Source organism: Copadichromis virginalis, linkage group LG16, assembly GCF_057382275.1.
Source record: "Copadichromis virginalis isolate Kocher_CV1m ecotype Utaka linkage group LG16, C_Virginalis_male_GT1.1, whole genome shotgun sequence".
Lineage (NCBI taxonomy): Eukaryota > Metazoa > Chordata > Actinopteri > Cichliformes > Cichlidae > Copadichromis > Copadichromis virginalis.
Window position 1 is genome coordinate 17814625 of NC_140633.1, and position 18358 is coordinate 17832982.

General features: G+C 41.2%; 1 protein-coding gene across 1 annotated transcript in view; it reads right to left on the reverse strand.

Moving 5' to 3' along the window:
* Window positions 1-441: 441 nt before the first annotated feature.
* The window catches only part of clybl (citrate lyase beta like), a 68297-nt gene continuing 50380 nt past the window's right edge, over window positions 442-18358 (reverse strand). The window contains exons 3-8 of the mRNA XM_085435663.1: window positions 14478-14666; window positions 9826-9927; window positions 8368-8461; window positions 7550-7717; window positions 3607-3731; window positions 442-2427 (exon numbers count right to left, since the gene is read on the reverse strand). Of these exons, the coding sequence (XP_085291789.1) occupies window positions 2332-2427; window positions 3607-3731; window positions 7550-7717; window positions 8368-8461; window positions 9826-9927; window positions 14478-14666 (774 nt within the window). The 3' untranslated portion in view covers window positions 442-2331. The remainder of the gene's footprint in view (window positions 2428-3606; window positions 3732-7549; window positions 7718-8367; window positions 8462-9825; window positions 9928-14477; window positions 14667-18358) is intronic.

Sequence of the window (18358 nt, forward strand, 5' to 3'; positions counted from 1 at the left end):
TTTTTTTCAAAACATAAAGTGACCAAATCATTTCCTGATCAGCCACAGACGAGCTGCCCTTTTTGCTTTGTCGCTGCATGATGCCATGTGCTGCTTCCTCTGCTCTGAAATCTGCCTTCCTGTCTGTGGGGACACCTGTTGGCACAGAGCAACTTGGAAAAGCCAGCTTGTCTCATCAGACTGGTCGCGCTGTCATTGCTGGACTCTCATTCTACTGCGCTCTAAACAGTTATTTTATTAATGGCGGCAATGCTACAAAAAAACTAACTAAAACTTTCTAATCAAAATAATCAATGTATGTATTTAAAGTATACTAAATATTTCATCCATCTGCATACTTTCACATTAAAAGCAAGGTGTGTTTGCTGAATACATAAGATAAAGTATACAGATGGAGGGAATATTTAAGACTCAGCATAAAGTGGGGACTGACGCTGTCTAGACAGTCAATCATTTTATTCATTTGCTTTATCTTTATTTCTGCAACTTTTTAAAAAATTCTCACTCAGATCAAAAATGCATCAATAACAAAACACCTAAAAGTTAAAAAGTTAAAGTAAAGTACTTCAAAGTTTGATGAAAGTCTCCACTGAGTGATTTTGAAACAAAGTTACACCATAATCAAAGCTCATAATGCAACCCAGAGGTAAAAGAACTCATCTCTTTTAATTACTACAGTTTTTGTCACAAGGATGAGCATAAAGATGCCCGAGATCTGTTCTGAATGGAATGACCTACAAAGCCTCGCAAAATAACTCTACCTAAGTAATATTTTGAGGAGGAGGTTTATTTAGTGGAAGTCAAACAGCAGCAGTGTTTTCCACCAAATTCAGGGTATAATTTGGCTGACAACAAACACACACACACACACACACACACACACACACACACACACACACACACACACACACACACACAAGCTGAAGGGGTGGGGAAAAAAATTATGTGGCCAAATGCCAAAGAGACAGCTTACTGTTAGGGTCTTTGGCTGGACCCAGGAGTGGCTTCGATCTTTTTGTCTGGGCCTGGCCTGGCACAGACACCAACCCTGCCCCAGACACAATAGATCATACAGTAAGAGATAGAGATAGAGAAAGAGTGATGGAGACAGAGAGGGAGAGACAGAAAGTGGATGAGGTGGGGTAGAGGAGGTATGGCGCCTTTCATTACCATGGTCACCAATGGCACTATTAACCATTCAACACCCCCCCAATTATCCTCCTATCCACAGTCAGAGAGAGACAAAGCCCCAGTCCTGGTCTGCTGGAGCAACATGGCCACTAATCTGTCTCATTCTAACATCACACCCACTTCACTGTCTGTGCAAGTCAGACACGGACAAGCACTTCACAAAGCCCCTTTATGCTTCTGTTTGTGATGAGACAAACTTCTCTGCCTCGCTCGCTAACGAGTTCATCTTTATGTTTCGCTGTTTATAAGATTAAAGTTCCTTAGATGCCAATTTAATATCGGATCACCTTAATCTCAAGATAAATGATTCATATAAAGACTACTGCTACCAGCTTGTGTACTTTTTTCGTCGAAGTTAATGGTGAGCCTGACGCCACACGCCTTCTCCATCAACACACAATCAACCACAGGCTCACAGCTGTCACAGAGAGAGCTGCATGCCATTACTAAGGAGAATGATACCAAAAAAAAAGCTAAATTGTGAGTTTATTTGCTTCCATCTGGGTTTTTCTTTTCTTTTCTTTTTTTAAAAAGCAAGCAGGACTTTGATGTTTGTGAGTCAGACCCTGCGCAGGGGGCTGAGGCCTGACTTGAAGTCTGGGGCCCAATGAATAGATCCACAACAGTGGCTTGTTGTGTTTGTTTACCCTTTTGCCCAGCTGCCTGGACCGTGGAGATGGGAGAGCATTTATCATGACCTAGGAGAAAGAGGAGGCATGGTCACACACACAGACACACACACACAGACACACACACACACACTGCAGAGTATGCCAAGAAAGCTGCAAGGGCAATAGTCCTTGTAAGTGAGTTTTAAGAGGCAAATACTGTCGACACATGATAGTTGCAGAGTTGGTATTGCTGAAAACAATGTGAATTGGACCTCAGCAGCAAAATTAACAACAGTTTTGTTTTGTTTTTAAAAGGGAAAAAAGCTACATAAATCAACCTTAATAAAACCAAAAATCACAAATGAAATCCACAGTTTCCACACTGCATTTTTGTGAAGCAATGAGACGATGGCTGAAAAGTTTTTGAAATGTCACTTTAGCCACGAGATCAGCAGCCTTTCCAGTTTCCTTTGACCTCCACGTCCCAGATTAGTCGTGTGGTTCCTGCCATTTCTTCTCACCAGTTGTGTTATTTCCTTGGCACCGCGGCAGAGAGTGTTATTATGTTCTGAGCCTGCTTCAGCGAGGGCATGTCTATCATGCTGCCGAGGAAGGTGAACGCACCCTGAACAGGTTTGCAACACAAGGGAGAACACAGAGAGAAACATAAGATCAGACGTGCCCAATAAAACGCATTTGATCCTGATTTGCATGACGAATGCTCGGAATGTCTGCCGTACAATATAACCCTCAAGTGTTATTTAAACTGACAGTTAGCAGCAGACATATTAGTCAAAACAAAAAATCTGCAGAAAAAAAACCCTTTAGTCAAAATTGTTGTCAGTGGCTGGAGGTAAAGATTATGAAAGGCAAGCACCTGTCACATTGTAAGACAAAGGGACAAATCCTGCTCACCATTCAAACCATTACGTACGCACTCCCCTCTCACACACAGAAAGACACGTACACATGCATACACAGCAGAGGGATGGGTAAGATATGAATCCCTCGGGCGATGCTTAGTAGGAGCAGCCCTGGCAGTGAGAGAGGTGTAGGCAGATTGTGTATTACCTCAGCAGATAGACCACAGAGCTCAGCACACAGGATCCAACCATGCACTAAATTAGGAACAATAATATTGTACACTTAATTGGCCCAGCTCCCCCCACCCCTCCACCCTCCTATGTTGTCTCTGAGAGTCACCCAGGGGTGTACAGTACGTATTCTCTGGAACTACAGAGGTGTGTATCACAAAAATTGTGTATCACAAAAGATCGGTCTGAGTGATAGAGCAGAGAAAGACCTCGGACCTGTCAACAGACAGTCGACACAGATATTTTTACTGTCCTGGACACGACCATTTAAGGGGGAGGGATCACTTGAAATACTCTTACATCATTTATAAAAAAGGTTTTCAGTCAGTGCATCTTCTGAATGATTCACAAAAAAATATTACTGTATAAAAGAATAAAAATGGAATTCAATTGTCGCTGCAGCTTGAATACAATTGCTAAAAAAATCGATTAAGAGCCAATACTAACAAACTGATAACCAAAAAGAATATACAGAGTCACATTTTGGGTTAAAAAAAAATTGACATTTAAGGCAAATGACACACCCATCTATGGAGCTGATGAATTATAACAAATTAATAAGATCACCTTCACACTTACATTTTATCAGCTACGAGAAAAAATGTTAAGACATTTTAGACCAAAACACTGCCATCACAGAGAAACTCCACTGACTTTTCAAAGTCTGAAAAAAATGCAGTTTTACTTTTCTCAAAGGATGTTAACATTACCTTTCCCTCCTTCTGATGTTGGTCAAAAGCAGCAATGAGCTCTTTGGCCCACTGGACCCTCTCCTTGCTGGGGGAGAACTCTTCTTGCACAGCTTGGACCTGCCCTGGGTGGATAACCTGCTTACCTACGGAGAAACACACACACAAAAAGAAAATTAACTGTGCTAATTATAACAGCGGGGTTTCAGTGCCTTCAAACGAAACCAAAAAAAGAAGAAGAAGAAGAATGTGTTCTAAAAACAATGCTTTTACTTGTTGATATAGAGGTAATACAATTCGTGCACGACTAAAACCAGATAAACTGCTTATTTTCATGTGAACTGCTGCACAAAGATGATAGAAAAAGAAAAGCAGGCTGAGAATTAGGAAGGACTGAGGCCGAGAGGCAATGAGAGAGGAGAAGCAAGAGAGGATTGTATAAGTTTCAGAATGACGATAGTCAGGAAGCTGAACGGGGCCAGACGATGCTATGCATTATGACAGATAAAACGTGTCTCCGCTCTGCTTGCAGCCCTGCTGTTAAGCAGAAATGTCACTAAATGCTTAGTAAGACTTCATTATGTGACAGAAGTCATCTAAAAAAAACACACTTACTGATGAAGGAACAGTTTGTGAAAGAACAGTTTGTGGGCATACACAGGTAAGTAAATCACTGGAAATTGACAAGGAAAAACAAGGCTAAATAAGACAGTGCAATGTATATGAAGTGTTAATTTTATAACCACAGTGAAACAGTTAATAATCCAATGTCTGAATTGACACGTATCATTTTTCTATATTTAATTTTAGGATGCCATATGATCAGCAACCCTGCCTTCACAATGACACTGATCTTAAACAGAATCCCAACATGGATTTTCCGGCTCCATCTGCCACAATCCCCCCACCTTCCCGCTCCCACTTCCTCTCACTTAAATGTGGGTGAACGGCACAGACATAATCCCATGTACATTTGCAGATCAAACTTGTAGTGATAAGTTAAGGTTATGAAACGTCTGGGTGAGAACGGCGGCTCTGAGGCAGCCAGCAGGAACTCGACACTTTAGGGCTTAGCACTGTCGCCAACAACAAATCCTTCAAGGTGGCTGAGCGGGCGGGCGTGCTGCACGGGCTAAAAAAAAAGAAGAAAAAAAAAGGGGGGGGGGGGGGGGGGAATTCGGCCCAGGAGAGAGGAGGAAAGGCAAGGAGGGGAGACGAGGCGAGAGAGAGAAACCCTCTCTTCATCCTGCTCCACTCACCCTGGTTAACCCTAGACAAACCCGCAGCGCTCGCACAATCAACACGCCATCGTTAAAGGCTCGAACAATTATTTATGAGCCCACATAATTCATAAACCGCCATTTGTAATAAATAGACACCTTTTAGGAAAGTGTGCATATGACAAAATATGTTCAAAAACCCATTCTGTGTGTTTGTGTGTGTGTGTATTTGCGAACTGCCAGTGACTGCTGATGGGGGTTCAGTGTGTGAAGCAGAGATTGTGACAGCACATTTTCTGTTGAACAAACAGCCCGAGGACTCCCCAGGCCACTCTGGAGTTGTGTATGAATGTGTACTTGTATGTCTGCAGGCTTGTGCATGTGTGCATGTGTTTGCGCATATGCCACTGCAACAGTTAGTCTGATTCATTTCAACATAAAAAAAAAAGGTAGAAAGCAAATATTATGTGATAGTTTTTCAGTGGAACATTGTGCCTGTATGTTTAATCAGAAGTGAGAGAGGACGAGTGTGTGTGTGTGTGTGTGTGTGTATACCCTTCTCTGCCACCTGTTTTACTTCTGGGCAGAAGACGGGGGCATGTTTCCACACAGAAAACCACCAGGTTTATAATATGGAAAGAGGGTGTCTATTTGCGTCTGTGTGAGGGTGTGTGTGGTTGTTTAGGACAAGGGGAGAATGACAGAGCGAAGAAGCAGACAAGGGTGACTCAGGTGCCCTCAGTTACAACCCATTGGTTCTCCTAAAATACATCAATCATGCCCTCCAGCCAATCCCGGCCTGCCATGTGGTGCTGGCATCTCATTGGAGGATTGCTATTTAGCAAAGTGCTCTCAAGCGAATGATGGGCAGGGTCCCAGGGATGGAAGTGAAATGTGGTCCCTAAGAGCAGAGAATTTGTGGAACAGTGCTGTTTCTGAGCAGCAAACATTTTCACAGGGATCACTGAGCCTTAACAGGAACCTGATTTATAGCGCATTAAAAAAAAGTGCTAACAAAGTAAAGAGTGAACTGATAAAGAACTCAACGGATGATATTCCTCCCCAACATATATTTGCATAGGAGTTTGGCTTAATTTCTGCTAACCAGTAAACAGCAGTGAGTGTTTAGGTTTGAACAGTGTGTTCCGTGCTCAGCACTAATGGGTGCTGTATGCGGCTTAGTTAGTGCCAAGGTCAATTACTGCACAGGTAGAAGCTTTTGGCTGCACCGCATTATTGCTTAAGCACACTCGGGCCAGTAATAGCTACTAACTAAGATTATACAGAGTGCCCATGGCTTGAAAGCCACTAATCCACTGCTTTAAACAGTTCTGCTCCATATCAAATCAAAAGCATTTATTTCTTCAAATGACCGTTTCTGTTAATTCGTTTTTAAAACGTTTGCTTCATGTATACCACACTTCAGATTTCTTTTGATTCTCTTTTTGCTTGGAATCACGCCGAGTCCAACAACTAAACAAAAACAGTATATTACACGTCTAATAATGGCATTAATGTGAGGAACCCCTGTACTAAACATAATATACATTCTGAGTAAAATAGCAGCATAATTAAAACAAACAAACAAGAAAAATGTAAAATAAAAATAAAAGGCACTTGGCTATAGTGCAATATAGAGTAATTCTGAGATAAACACAATCAAAAGAATGCACACAAACATGCTGCACCGGAGAATAGAGGTGGCAAATGAGGTCACCTGGAAGGGTTTCTGTATGAGACAACCAAAACCAAAAAATCAAAAGCAACAAAAGAAGCTCAACTCCAGACTGATTTGTTGATTTTAAGTGCAAGGTAACGTGTGTGTCGAGTAGATGTTCAGAAGAGTGTACAAAGGGATTTACGCTTTTTGTGCCAGTGCTTATTTTTTCTCCATCTTTTCCCAGTGTGATTGGCGACTAATGTCCGATGCTGTTCTGCTAAAATGATCTGAAACTGGGGCAAAAAATAAAAAATCCTAGCCATTACAAATCCATGAAATTCAGTCATGTGTTGCCTTAGTTTATGTGGATCTACACCACACGGGGGGAAAAGCTACATATATTTTGGATTTTAAAATCTAAAAAATGGTACAAAAATATCAAAGAATTATTTGCAGGATTGCAAGAACAGTGCCTGCAAAAACACACTGTGGGAACAGGTTGTCCTGCCTTCTGTGGTCTGTTGCAGGCAGTCTGCAGGGCTACACACACATACACACACAGACACACGCACACACAAAAAGCATGACCTGGCTATAGACACACTATCACACACTAATAACTCCTTTTAATTATACATACTCAAGTGCACACACACCCATTCATACAGGCACAAAAGAAATGTGAGATCTTCATTGCAGTGTGCAATACAAGTATATAAATAACAAATGAAAAGCCAAAGGATGCTCTGTCACCTCCCAGAGTGTTTCATGTAACATTTTAAAGCATTTATCAGCTGGTTCATTCCCCATTCTCATTTGGAGAAAAAAACAAAACAAAAAAAACCCCACATGTAACAGAGGGCAGAGGGAGTGAAAGCTGAACTGCCTGTATGCCGCTTGCAACAGGAAGTAAGGGATGCCCGTTGGCATGCTATATTCAGGAAGATAAAGTAAGAGCAACAGATGAGAACAATGTGAAGCAAATGCAGAAATCAGAGGTAAATCACAGTGACAGACGTGATGTCTCAAGTCATGACTTGAAGGAACAAGGGCAGATTTCAGATAAAGAAACAAGAAACTTTACCTGTGAAGCCCATGAGAGCGCCTTCTCTGGCCTGCTGCCTCAGCCCCTCCACATCTTTGTAGTCGATGTAGACCAGGTCAATAGCCTGTAGCCCAAAGGCTTTGGCAGTCACAACCACCCTCTGCCTTGCATAAAGGAGCTCTCTGGCATCCTTGGTCCGTGTGGCACCTTATGAAAAAAGTCCAAGGACACATGCACAGTTTGCCAGACAAGATCTCAAAGAGACGCTGTTGATCTGTAAGTAGGTGTAGGTTAGATGAAACTGTGATGGGCGATGAGCAGCAGGTATTACATAAAGTACACTGACACATCCTTTTATGTAATAAAAAATAAATAAATCAAGGTTTATTCTGTCATTTCCGATTCTTGCTGCCAAACAGTCGATTGGGATTATTAACCACTGGTCTCTGTGCTTCATTACCCATTAACTCTGTCCTTTAAAACAAACCTACTCATTGGGTTTAATGATAAGAAACAAAAACCAAAGAATAATCATCTAGACACAATGTCCTTTTTTACTCATGTGACCTGATTCAGTGAATTAGATCTTTGAGTTCCAGCACATTTACATTTATACATTTATCACTTAGGTATCCCACGTCTGTAAATCATCCCTTATTTCGACTGGAAAAAAATGTCTTCCCTTTTCCTGCAGTTCTGCAATTGTGTGTTCAAAATTGAGAACATGTGACATGCATTATATTTAAAGACTAGCAACTAAGCTTGTGCATTTTACACAAATTGATCTTCTCTGCCATGAATCCAGGAGGAGAATAAGAGAATTTGGGGTCAGCAGTGTCAGAATGTGAAATAGCTACCTATGCTTGCACAGAAGTCATCAGAGCCAAACACCACGCCATCATGGTGCAGACCAACCTTAGGACCAAGCGAGCGAATTTCCTCACACACCGCCTGGAAAGAACAAACACCAGCCCGATTGAGATGGGTTAAAGTAAAACAGACGAAAACAGGCTAAACTGTAACAAATGCTCCTAATTTTACACTCGTCACCACAAAACTATCCTAATTACTCTTTCTGAAATCTTTAACATAAAGGTAATATAATAACACACATCATTTATCTCTCCCAATTACACTCCAAGCTTTCTTTCCTCAATGACTCATATTATTATACCAGCCCACTAAAGGTGCCACCTGCAGGTATGTAAACAGACACCTGGCTCGCGGCTCTTAAGGAAAAGTTGCATATCAAGCCTCCCTGCTATTTTACACAAGGTTTAATTTGTTAAGACTGAAGCAGTAAAGTTTTTAAAACCTGTAAGGTAATCTTAAATGTTTCCTGTTTTTTTTTATTTAAATGATTAAATGTTTACATTTTTGCATATAACAGAACAGTAGTTTGTGTTAAGAAAACACGAATCACTAACACATCGTGGAGCTGCTTTATTTTACTAAAGGAAAACAAAAAGTTTTTCAAATTATATTTCATTGCTCTTCAAAAAAGATTTGAAAATAAAAATCAAACAACAACAACAAAAGCAAAGACTAATGGCTCCAATTATTACGGGGGAAAGTAAAACTTTAAAAAAGAAAGAAACCCTTTTGAATGCGATTGTCTGTGGCGAAGGCTGTGAAACAATATGAACATGTTTCCTGCTTTTGTTGGCCTCCAAATTAATTTCACCACTAGCTGTGCCACAGCGAGTCTTTTTTTCATGCTTGTAACCCTGGGTTCAGTCTGGGCAAAAAAAAAAAAAAAAAAAAATTACAGGGTGTTCTCAAGACAGCACACAGAGCCACCCCCTGCCACCAAAACACATATACTTCCAACCACAGCCCCAGAATTAGGCTGAAGAACTAAAAGACAAATCAGAAGAAGCAATGACAGCTGGTTTCTCCCCAAATGCCCCAAACCGTGCCCTCTTTTCTCGTGTAGCTGAAGGTCGTGATGTACTATTACCAAAAAAAAAAAAATCACTTTGATGCTATCTGAAATATCATTAAGAACTTTTGCACTGTGACGATATTAAAATGGTTCTAATTAAAAAATGTCAGCATGTCTGAAGAGGACAGTCAGAGAGAGGGACACGCGACGGAGAGGTAGAAAAAAAAAGCCTCAAAAGGCTCGTTTTGAGGGGGACAGTCTGAAAGCTTTGAATCCCTTTTATTTTAGACATGTGGAGTTCTCTGCTCACTGATGCAGTCTTTAATCTAAAGTGAACAATGGACAAAACAGAAAAATGTCTTACGCATGCAGTTTTTTTTTCCTTTTTTTTTTTTGTGTGTGGAGGGGGGAGATGTTGTTTGTAATTTACCTTAAAATTGAGCAGGCCCACAGCGGTTTCCACAAAGGTGATGAGGCGAATGGGTTCTGTCAGTGCCCATCCTTTCAAGTGGTGCTGAAACCTGTCAACAAACTAAGCACACGGGGACCATTTCATGCTCGTGCACTCATTAACAAAACCCACTGTTTCTGTGAAGCGAATGCAATAAACTCATTTGCTCTCGCTACCCTGTACAAGATAATACACAGGATATTTGTGCTTATTTGGAGCATTCGATACATGTCTTAACACTTACCATAGGAATATTGAATTTCCATATGTATAATCATCTTAAACCCAGTTACAATTTCTTGGATAATTTGTGCATCTACTCTGCTGCAACCCTCAGTGGACTTATCAGCGCACTATTAGTTAAGCGAATGAGAAAACGCAACAGAAAGAGAAATCTGAGGCACAGAGCGATTGTGTGGTTGTGTGTGTGATTTTAAAAACTGGAAGGAAAAAAAATATTCAGCAGTAACAATTGTAAATGATTTGACACATCTTTCAAAAGTCACTGTGGGATAAGACAGAGAAGGTGGAGAGAAAAAAAAATCTTAATGTGCAAAAACTCACTTTTGATACAAATCTTGACACCTTTATTACTTGCACTGTTCCCATTTCGGTCCTTATTCAGAGGCACATCTATGAGGGTTCAAATAGCGCAGAGAGCAAGCACAGGAGAGCGGCAACAAAAGCAAGTGAAATGAAATATTTTACATTATCACCAGGGTTCCCCCCTTCGTCTGAAGTCTTCTGCTCTACCTTCTTTCAGAGGCTCTGCACAACTACAGAATGTGCTCCCCCGAGACTGTGTGCACACATGTAAATGTGCACACGCACGCCCCAGCACATGCACACACACTCACACACAGCAAAACCAAAGAAGAAACAAAATACGGAAAAGGGGAGAAGAAACAAGATTTAGGATGTCTTTGAGTGTGTTTTACTGTGACATTATTCTGTTTTGCGTCCCTCCTCCGTGGCAGGGAACAGGGAGACTGGAGCAACAATCTGAGTGTGATGTGACATTTTGGTGAGGCCTTTATCCTGCACGACTCCTGCTAATATGCAAGCTCACCTAAGTAGGCCTTTAAAACCAAGTTTAATTCTTTGAAGACCAAAGCATTCCAATTTTTTCCAACAGACCAGTTCACAGCTAGCCCTGGACTGCCAGTGGGGTAGCCCAAATTCCTAAATCTATCATCTGGAAACACACAAAAGCCCCCTCCGTCAGATATTTCCTTTCAAAGCCAGACAAAAAAAAAAGACAAAAAAGAAGAGAGTGCAAAAGCTCAGAGTAGAAATGTCTACCTCCATGTCCCCCCCACCCTCCCCCCATGCCGTTTTCTTCCTCTTTGACACACTGGGGGGAAAAAAAAGAAAGGACGGTTATAAATAACCTCAGGTACGGTGCTACTATTTTTCTAAACGAAGAGCAAAATAACCCCCACGCTCACACTCACCACTCTTGTTCTCAAAACTGAAAGAGTGGGCCTCCATTGAAGGATTTCAAAAAATAGGGGCAATTTTAATCATCTCTCCATTCAATCTCAGTTGGATAAATCATATCTGAGAGATTTGCATAAATACAAACCATCAAAGTCTTTTCATCTTCAAAGAGGTTTTCAAGACCCAATAGGCTTTGTACTGTAATCATCTGAGGTCACAACCCTGTGGGAGCAAGGTTGCTATGGCAACATAAAAACTAACGCTGGGGGCTTAGCATAATATCCCCCCCCCCCCCCCCCTCCTTCACAAACACAGGAAGGGGTGCGGGGGTCCGAGAGGGAGTGTGAAAAGAGGGTGTAGATAAACCTATTTCTGTGACAGAGGAAACTAGATAGATATGGCCTGTTGTGGGGAAACCTATCTGATATTACACACGGAGATTACCACCAAAACGCTGCGCCATGCAAACCCTAACAAGGCTGAGTGGACTGTTTGGTTTCCACCAAAGGGAAACAAATGACAGCTCCACGCAGTACCGCCGGCTGAAAAGCCTCCGAGGCTTTCTGATTACATGTTTATGTCCTTCTGCTGTATTCTCCTCCTCAGCTATTATACACTTTAAGGGTCTGATTTACACTGCATACAAGAGGTACTACAGTCCTTGTTCACTGGTACTCAGATGGGTGCAGCAACCATTAGCTATCAATGGCTCTTAAAACTAGGTCCTGTTTAAAATGTTATTCCGCCCAAAAAGGGAAAAAAGAAGTAACGTTAAAAGAAGAAATAACACCTCTTCTCTTCATTCAAAGCCACGCTGCAAACAAGGCCTCTGATAATTTCGCCACCCAATCATGAAAAGAGAAGGAGGGGGAGATAGAGCTAGAGAAAGGAGGCTATAGTGGGACAAGTTTCAATTAATTTTCTTCAAAAGGGGGCCAGATTAAATGTTTCCGGCCAGCTGAAGTGTTCATTTCACAGAGGGGAAGCGGAGAAAGGGATGAGGGGAGGGGACAGGAGGAGGAGCAGAGGAGGAGGAGCGGGACAGGGTGCGATTCTTTTGGTCCCAGTGCACACCAAATAGTGTGGTGGGCAAAGAATGCACACGGCTCCGAAATCTTTGTGAGAATTGTATTCAAACAAAGGAGGGAGTTACGCCTGTTACAGCCCAATAAGGCCTGTCAGTCACACAAGGGCCGGAGGAGAGGAGAAAGACAGAGGAAAAGATTTCCACACAAAGAGAAACAAGCAAGTCCATCTTTTAGCGACAAATCAGTCTGGAGGTTCCTGAGCTAATATCAATAAAAAGGGAGGAAAATAAACAAGTGAGGGGATTTACTGCACTGCCTTACAAGAGTGGAGAAAATCAGACACTTGTTTACAACACAAGGAACATGAATGCGCACACAGACGCACAAAAAAAGTACAAAGCGCTAGAGACTGAAAAAGTTGGGAGGGATGGGATAAAGATAAGACTCAGGTCCTCATCGAGTGCCACCAAGTTCACTTTGTCTAAGGGTACATATGCACCAACTGATGCAAAAATCATACTGGCAAATAAATCAAATGCTTAAAACAAGCAAGCTACCTACAGGCTTTTTCTCTTAAGGGGTACAGTAACAATATAAAGGGCTAACTTAAGTTTTTGCATTAATATTAAAAAAAACCCACCACATAACATAAACAGACAGTTATCCACAACTTAAAGCTTTCTAAGTTGGCTGAGTCACAGCATAACAACACAAGTGGATTTTTTTTAAAGTAAAAAAAAAAAAGACTTTCTTAAAAAGCAGCCAAGGGAGAAAGGAGCTAGGGGAGAGAATTAGTGAACACCTGTCAGCAATTATACTTGCAAGAAAGAAAGGGCAGCAGGAAATAGACATGTTATAATTAAAGCCACTAGTTAAAAACTTCCTGCTCCTTCCCTCAGACCAAGTATGAGCATAAATGTGTGCGTGTGTGCATGTATGTAATAACACAGAGGCAAAAAGAAAAAAAAAAAAAAGAAGCAGACTAGACATACACCTTCACAACGTGTCGCAGTTGTTTAATCAACTGTAACTGTTCTGAATACATGCAGCTTGATATAGTAGAGACCAAAAAAATGTTACTTTAAAAGCTATATCCCCCACTTTGCATTGCTTGCTTGGGGTACTCAATGCAAAGTGACAGCAAGAAAATCATTTAGACGTAGTTCGAGCACCGTGCCTTTTTTATGAAAATGAAGGCCAGCAAATGATGTCGATGCAAACAGTAAGTAGACTGGGAATAAATCTTGCTTACCCTGGCATGTGACTGGAGCTGATCATACAGGTCTGCATTAATGATGTCAATGTCTGCTGACTTTTTGGGCTTGACTTCTCTACATCTGTTTTCCTGGTCTTGGCCATCTTGGTTTGTTTTCCTGGTATTGGCCCTACCTTTAATCTATAGAAAGCAGAGGTAGGGCCAATACCAGGAAAACATCTAACACTATTGCTTCATATTAGATTTATCAATTCAGTTTAGCGACCTTTTTCAGAGAATCAACCTTTTTAATATCTGGCTTCAGTTTTTGATAGGCAGTGCAGTCGTGGTTAGGCTTTTTTTGCAAGTTTGCACATGCGTAAACATTTGCAACATGCTATATTTAAAGGTGTATAAGAATAAGAGAAAGTAATGAATCTGAAGCATTCTGGTTTGGCTATCGGGTATTACATTTGATTAAATCAGTTCTTAGACACAACAGGACACTGTTCACAGCAGTCCTCCGTGAGTTCACCAGAGGCAGAAGGCACCATTGCGCTCTTACAGAAAGTTATCAGGCTTCTGAAGTTAAACCGAAGAAATGTCATCTGTTTCTTGAGCAGCAGCCAAGAAAAACACTCTGTCTGTCCCTGACAGGGATCGATTCCCTCTTTTACTTGGAAACGGGAAAGCTTGTTATGACTGCTTTGAAGATTCTCGAGGTTTCTTCTTACTTCATGAGTTTGTGCAAGATCACCAGTGCTTTTTAAAAGACTGTCAGAGTTCAAAGAAAGAAATGCAATGGGAACTTTAAGTGCAGCTGTTTTTTTGCTGTTGTTTTTTTATTTATTTACTTTTTCATACATTTTTTATAGGCTCAGAAAAAAACTCAACTTGTGACTTTGAGCCTATTTTGATTTTGAAAAACAACAGTTATTTATACATGACGATGATGATTTTTCACTCACCCATTGCACTTCCTGTGTGTCCTCCACTTTGGGCAACATGATGGCACGAGGGAGAACCTTGGCCTTCAAAATTACCTCCAGGTCCGCCTCAGCCAAGCCACTAGACACCGAGTTCACTCTCACACACTTTTCTGTACGGCCCAGGTCCAATTCCGCTAGCATCCTCGGAATAGTTTCTCTGGCTTCTGTCTGTGAAAGAAACCATAATTTGAATATGCAGCATATAGTTGTTTTAAAATAAAAAATGAAAGTGTGTGACATTGTTAGATTAAAAACTCTGCATGGTGAAAGCACGTACAGTTAGATTTCATCATTGCTATAGTAGTTATCTACTAAAACAAAATGCTTAAAAAGGACAAAAATCTCTCTGGTGCTGAAAACTACCTACTTTGATTCAACATATACAAAATGCAAGTTCTTAAAATTTGCAAAATCATTGGAAAAGTTCAGTTTTCATCAAGGAAACTACAAAAGTGAATTTGGACACTGAGATGAGCATGAAAATAAACCTCGCATTATGAACACAAACTGTGTGATCAAAATGAGCGGCCGACAAAGCACACAAATACGAAATGAATGACCTCAAAATGAAACATTAAACGTGCATGAAAATACAAAACCAAAATAACATAACATAGATCTGCACTCTTTTTTCCTCTGTAGTGCATCTATATCCAGTTTGTCAGAACAGAAGCTGCACACTCAGCTTTGTTCTCTCAACGTAGGCATTGTAGGATCTGAGCAGGAAGAGAGATGATGAAAAATCAAAGAGAAGCCTACACTCCCTACTTCTATCGGTAACACAGTAGCACGCACTGCAATATTCAAACCAGATGCTGGCTACAGGAACGGAGAGAAAGATGGATGGAATGGGGAGAGAAGCCAGACTAGGGAGAGCAGAGAGGCTCAGTGGGAGAAATGTGGTCTGAGTTAAGCAGCATGAGGAAACGGTGGCTTAGGAGTTGTCAGCTCAGATCAGAAGCTGGAGCCTTTGAGTGCTTGTGTATAAATGTGTGTGTGTTTGGGAATTCTCATACTGGGATTTTTCTCCTGATTCAAAGACTACCACTAACAAAATGTTAAGAAATGTACACTCAACCTGATGCCAATTGCTGGGTGAACCACAAAAATGTTCCAATAACTCGTGAAATAAATTTCAAGTAATTCAAATATTGCACCGAAAAATGCTGGCAAATGTGGCACGATGCCATGTGATGTAACTCCCTGGATCACGCAGAGCATATAGTAGTGCATCTAAACAGGGTGATAATCAGCAGACTGACAACTAAAATAAGTGTGTGCATAAAAGAGAACATATAGACAGACATAACATATTGAGCCCATATATCACAAACGCTTGTAAAAACTCAAGCGGACAAGAGTCAACCTTGGTTCAGTTGTATGAGTTTAGGGGGTACTCTCAAGGGTCACAAGGACTAAACCAGTCCTAGCTCTGATCTCCTGGAATGCAGAACTGTATGTGATATTGTAAACACCCTCCCAGCATCAATAAAATGCGGTATCAGAGTACATATCAAAGATTTCCTTGGATTTAATAGGGTTCATGAACAGGCTGAGCTGCTGTGTGTCATCTTTGTCTCCTTTTTGCCTCACTGAAAGAGACAAGAGGGATTGTCACACCATATGATGAGGGCACTGTGATCTTTGACTCTTACTCAAATTTTGCTCTCTCCTCCTTTCTCAATGCCGCTCCCATAAGCCAACACAGACCCGCAACTCGATTGCAGTAACTTGAAACGGACGGAGACGATTTACGCAACCATAACTCACTATTCATAAACCTGCTACTTGGTGGATAAAATTCTGTCTGTCCCTGCGTAGTTCATGGTGACTAGAGAAAACTGATCTGTGAGAACTGCTGGCTGTTTTATGTGCCAGGAGTCACATTGATCCCTGACCAAATTAAATAAATAGATACCCAGAAACGATCAAAAAGCGTGCTTATAACGTCCTCAGATCAGAGACGGGAACGCTCCCAATATCTTTCTCAAGGCTCAACCTGATATACTGGTGACCCGCGTGTATAAAATTCTTCTTATGTAAGCAGAAATCACTCATGAAAAGGACAGATGTCTTTTCTTCTCTTTTCCAAGGCCACGGCAGCAGAAGTGGTCAAGGAGACGGGCTGGGGTCTCATATAAAAAACTCTTACAATCAATTTTCATCTTAAGAATCCTTTAAGAATCCTTAAAGATGGAAAACATAGAACACTATAACAGTGAGTTATTTTGCACCAAGAAAATGTTAATTTTGAAAAAGTGATTATTCTGCTGTTTACGTAGAGACACTCAGGCCTGTGGTTCTTCGGCAAGTCATTGTCAGAGTCGTGGGAGGGCTGGAGGTGGCCAGCCTGATGCAGGCTAGCACAAAGAAATAGACAACCACTTGCACTGACATTCACAACTATGGCCAATTTACCCACTAAGTGCATTTCTTTGGACCGTGGAAGGAAGCCAGAGTACACGGAAGGAGAGAACCACTCGAACACTGGGAGAACATGCGAACTCCACACTGAAGGCCACTGTGCTGCCTTTTATGAACATAACAATAAGATATGTTAGTGAAAGGTGACAGGAATTGTTTGTCACACCGAAGGCTTTCTTGTCCTTGAGTTATGGAAGGACAGTGAAAAGTTAGTTTGCAGATTTGACAGACTTTATTTGCACATAATTGCCTTGCCTTCCAAAATAGCATCTCTCTGTTTTTGTTATCCACTAAACATTATAAAATGGGAAGCTACAAGGCAGGTGCGGTCAGTTTAAGTTGTTTTGTGATCTGAAACAGAAAATGACATTCTCAGAGCCTGTCTAAGCACCTTTATTTAGTCCTCAGCATCTTTCATGAATCGATTGTAAGCACGCGATCTAGACATCTGAACACACGATCTTAAGACTAAGTTCAAACATAGAACATTTTTATAAATGAGGCCCCAGGTCACTATTCACTATCCTTACTTTTATCTTCTTTTCCGCCTAAAGTGAGAGAGAGATTATTCTGCCAGACACCTTGACCCCTATGGGCTCCGCTACTCTGAGCTTGAATAAAGCTCTTTGAAAAGAAGATATTTTACATTAATGGACAGCCATCCAACAAGTTGCTTCAAAGCTCCCTCCCCAATCACCTGGTGTCCTATGGAGAGCTCGCCCCAACGTCAGTGCCATCCCCTCTTTGATTCCCTCCATCATCCTCATCATTAGAGGCTGACACACAGGCAGGCAAGCTTGCAAGCAGTCACCCAGGCAGGCAGGGCCGTCGAACGCATAGATGCACATGAGAAGCTTTTCAAGTGCAGAGAGGCTGACCTTCCAGGAGAGCGAGGGCAGCTTCTTAACACACAGCCTGAGCTCTGACACTCAGAATCCTACAGAGTGCTGTATATATGTGACACAGCATGGCTACCGCCTTGTAGACACCAAATCAGACTACAGCATCCAAACTGGTATATGTGCAGTCCACAGCAGGACCAAATTCCTCTTTAGCATCAGATCATGGACTTCCAGCCCTTCTGCCATGTTGCTTGAAACAGGGAACGTCAAACACCCCCTCTGGATAGTCTATACATGTATACGTGTACACACAGTCTGTCCCTTCATTCAGCTTGAATTGTTTTTTCAGTAGAGGCATGATTATGGTGGATATACAGAGGATATGTGACTTTTTTTTAAAGGGCATAATTTGGGCTAGACTTATTTTTTTCTCATACAATATTGTTATAATATTGTTATAGTTATAGTAAATAGCAAAAACATTAAGATGTCATAAATTAGCATTATTTACAACATTAAAAAGTCAATGTCATTCTAAAAAAAAATTACTCACATCTGTGCACCTGCATTCACAAGAACAGCTTATATGTTCAT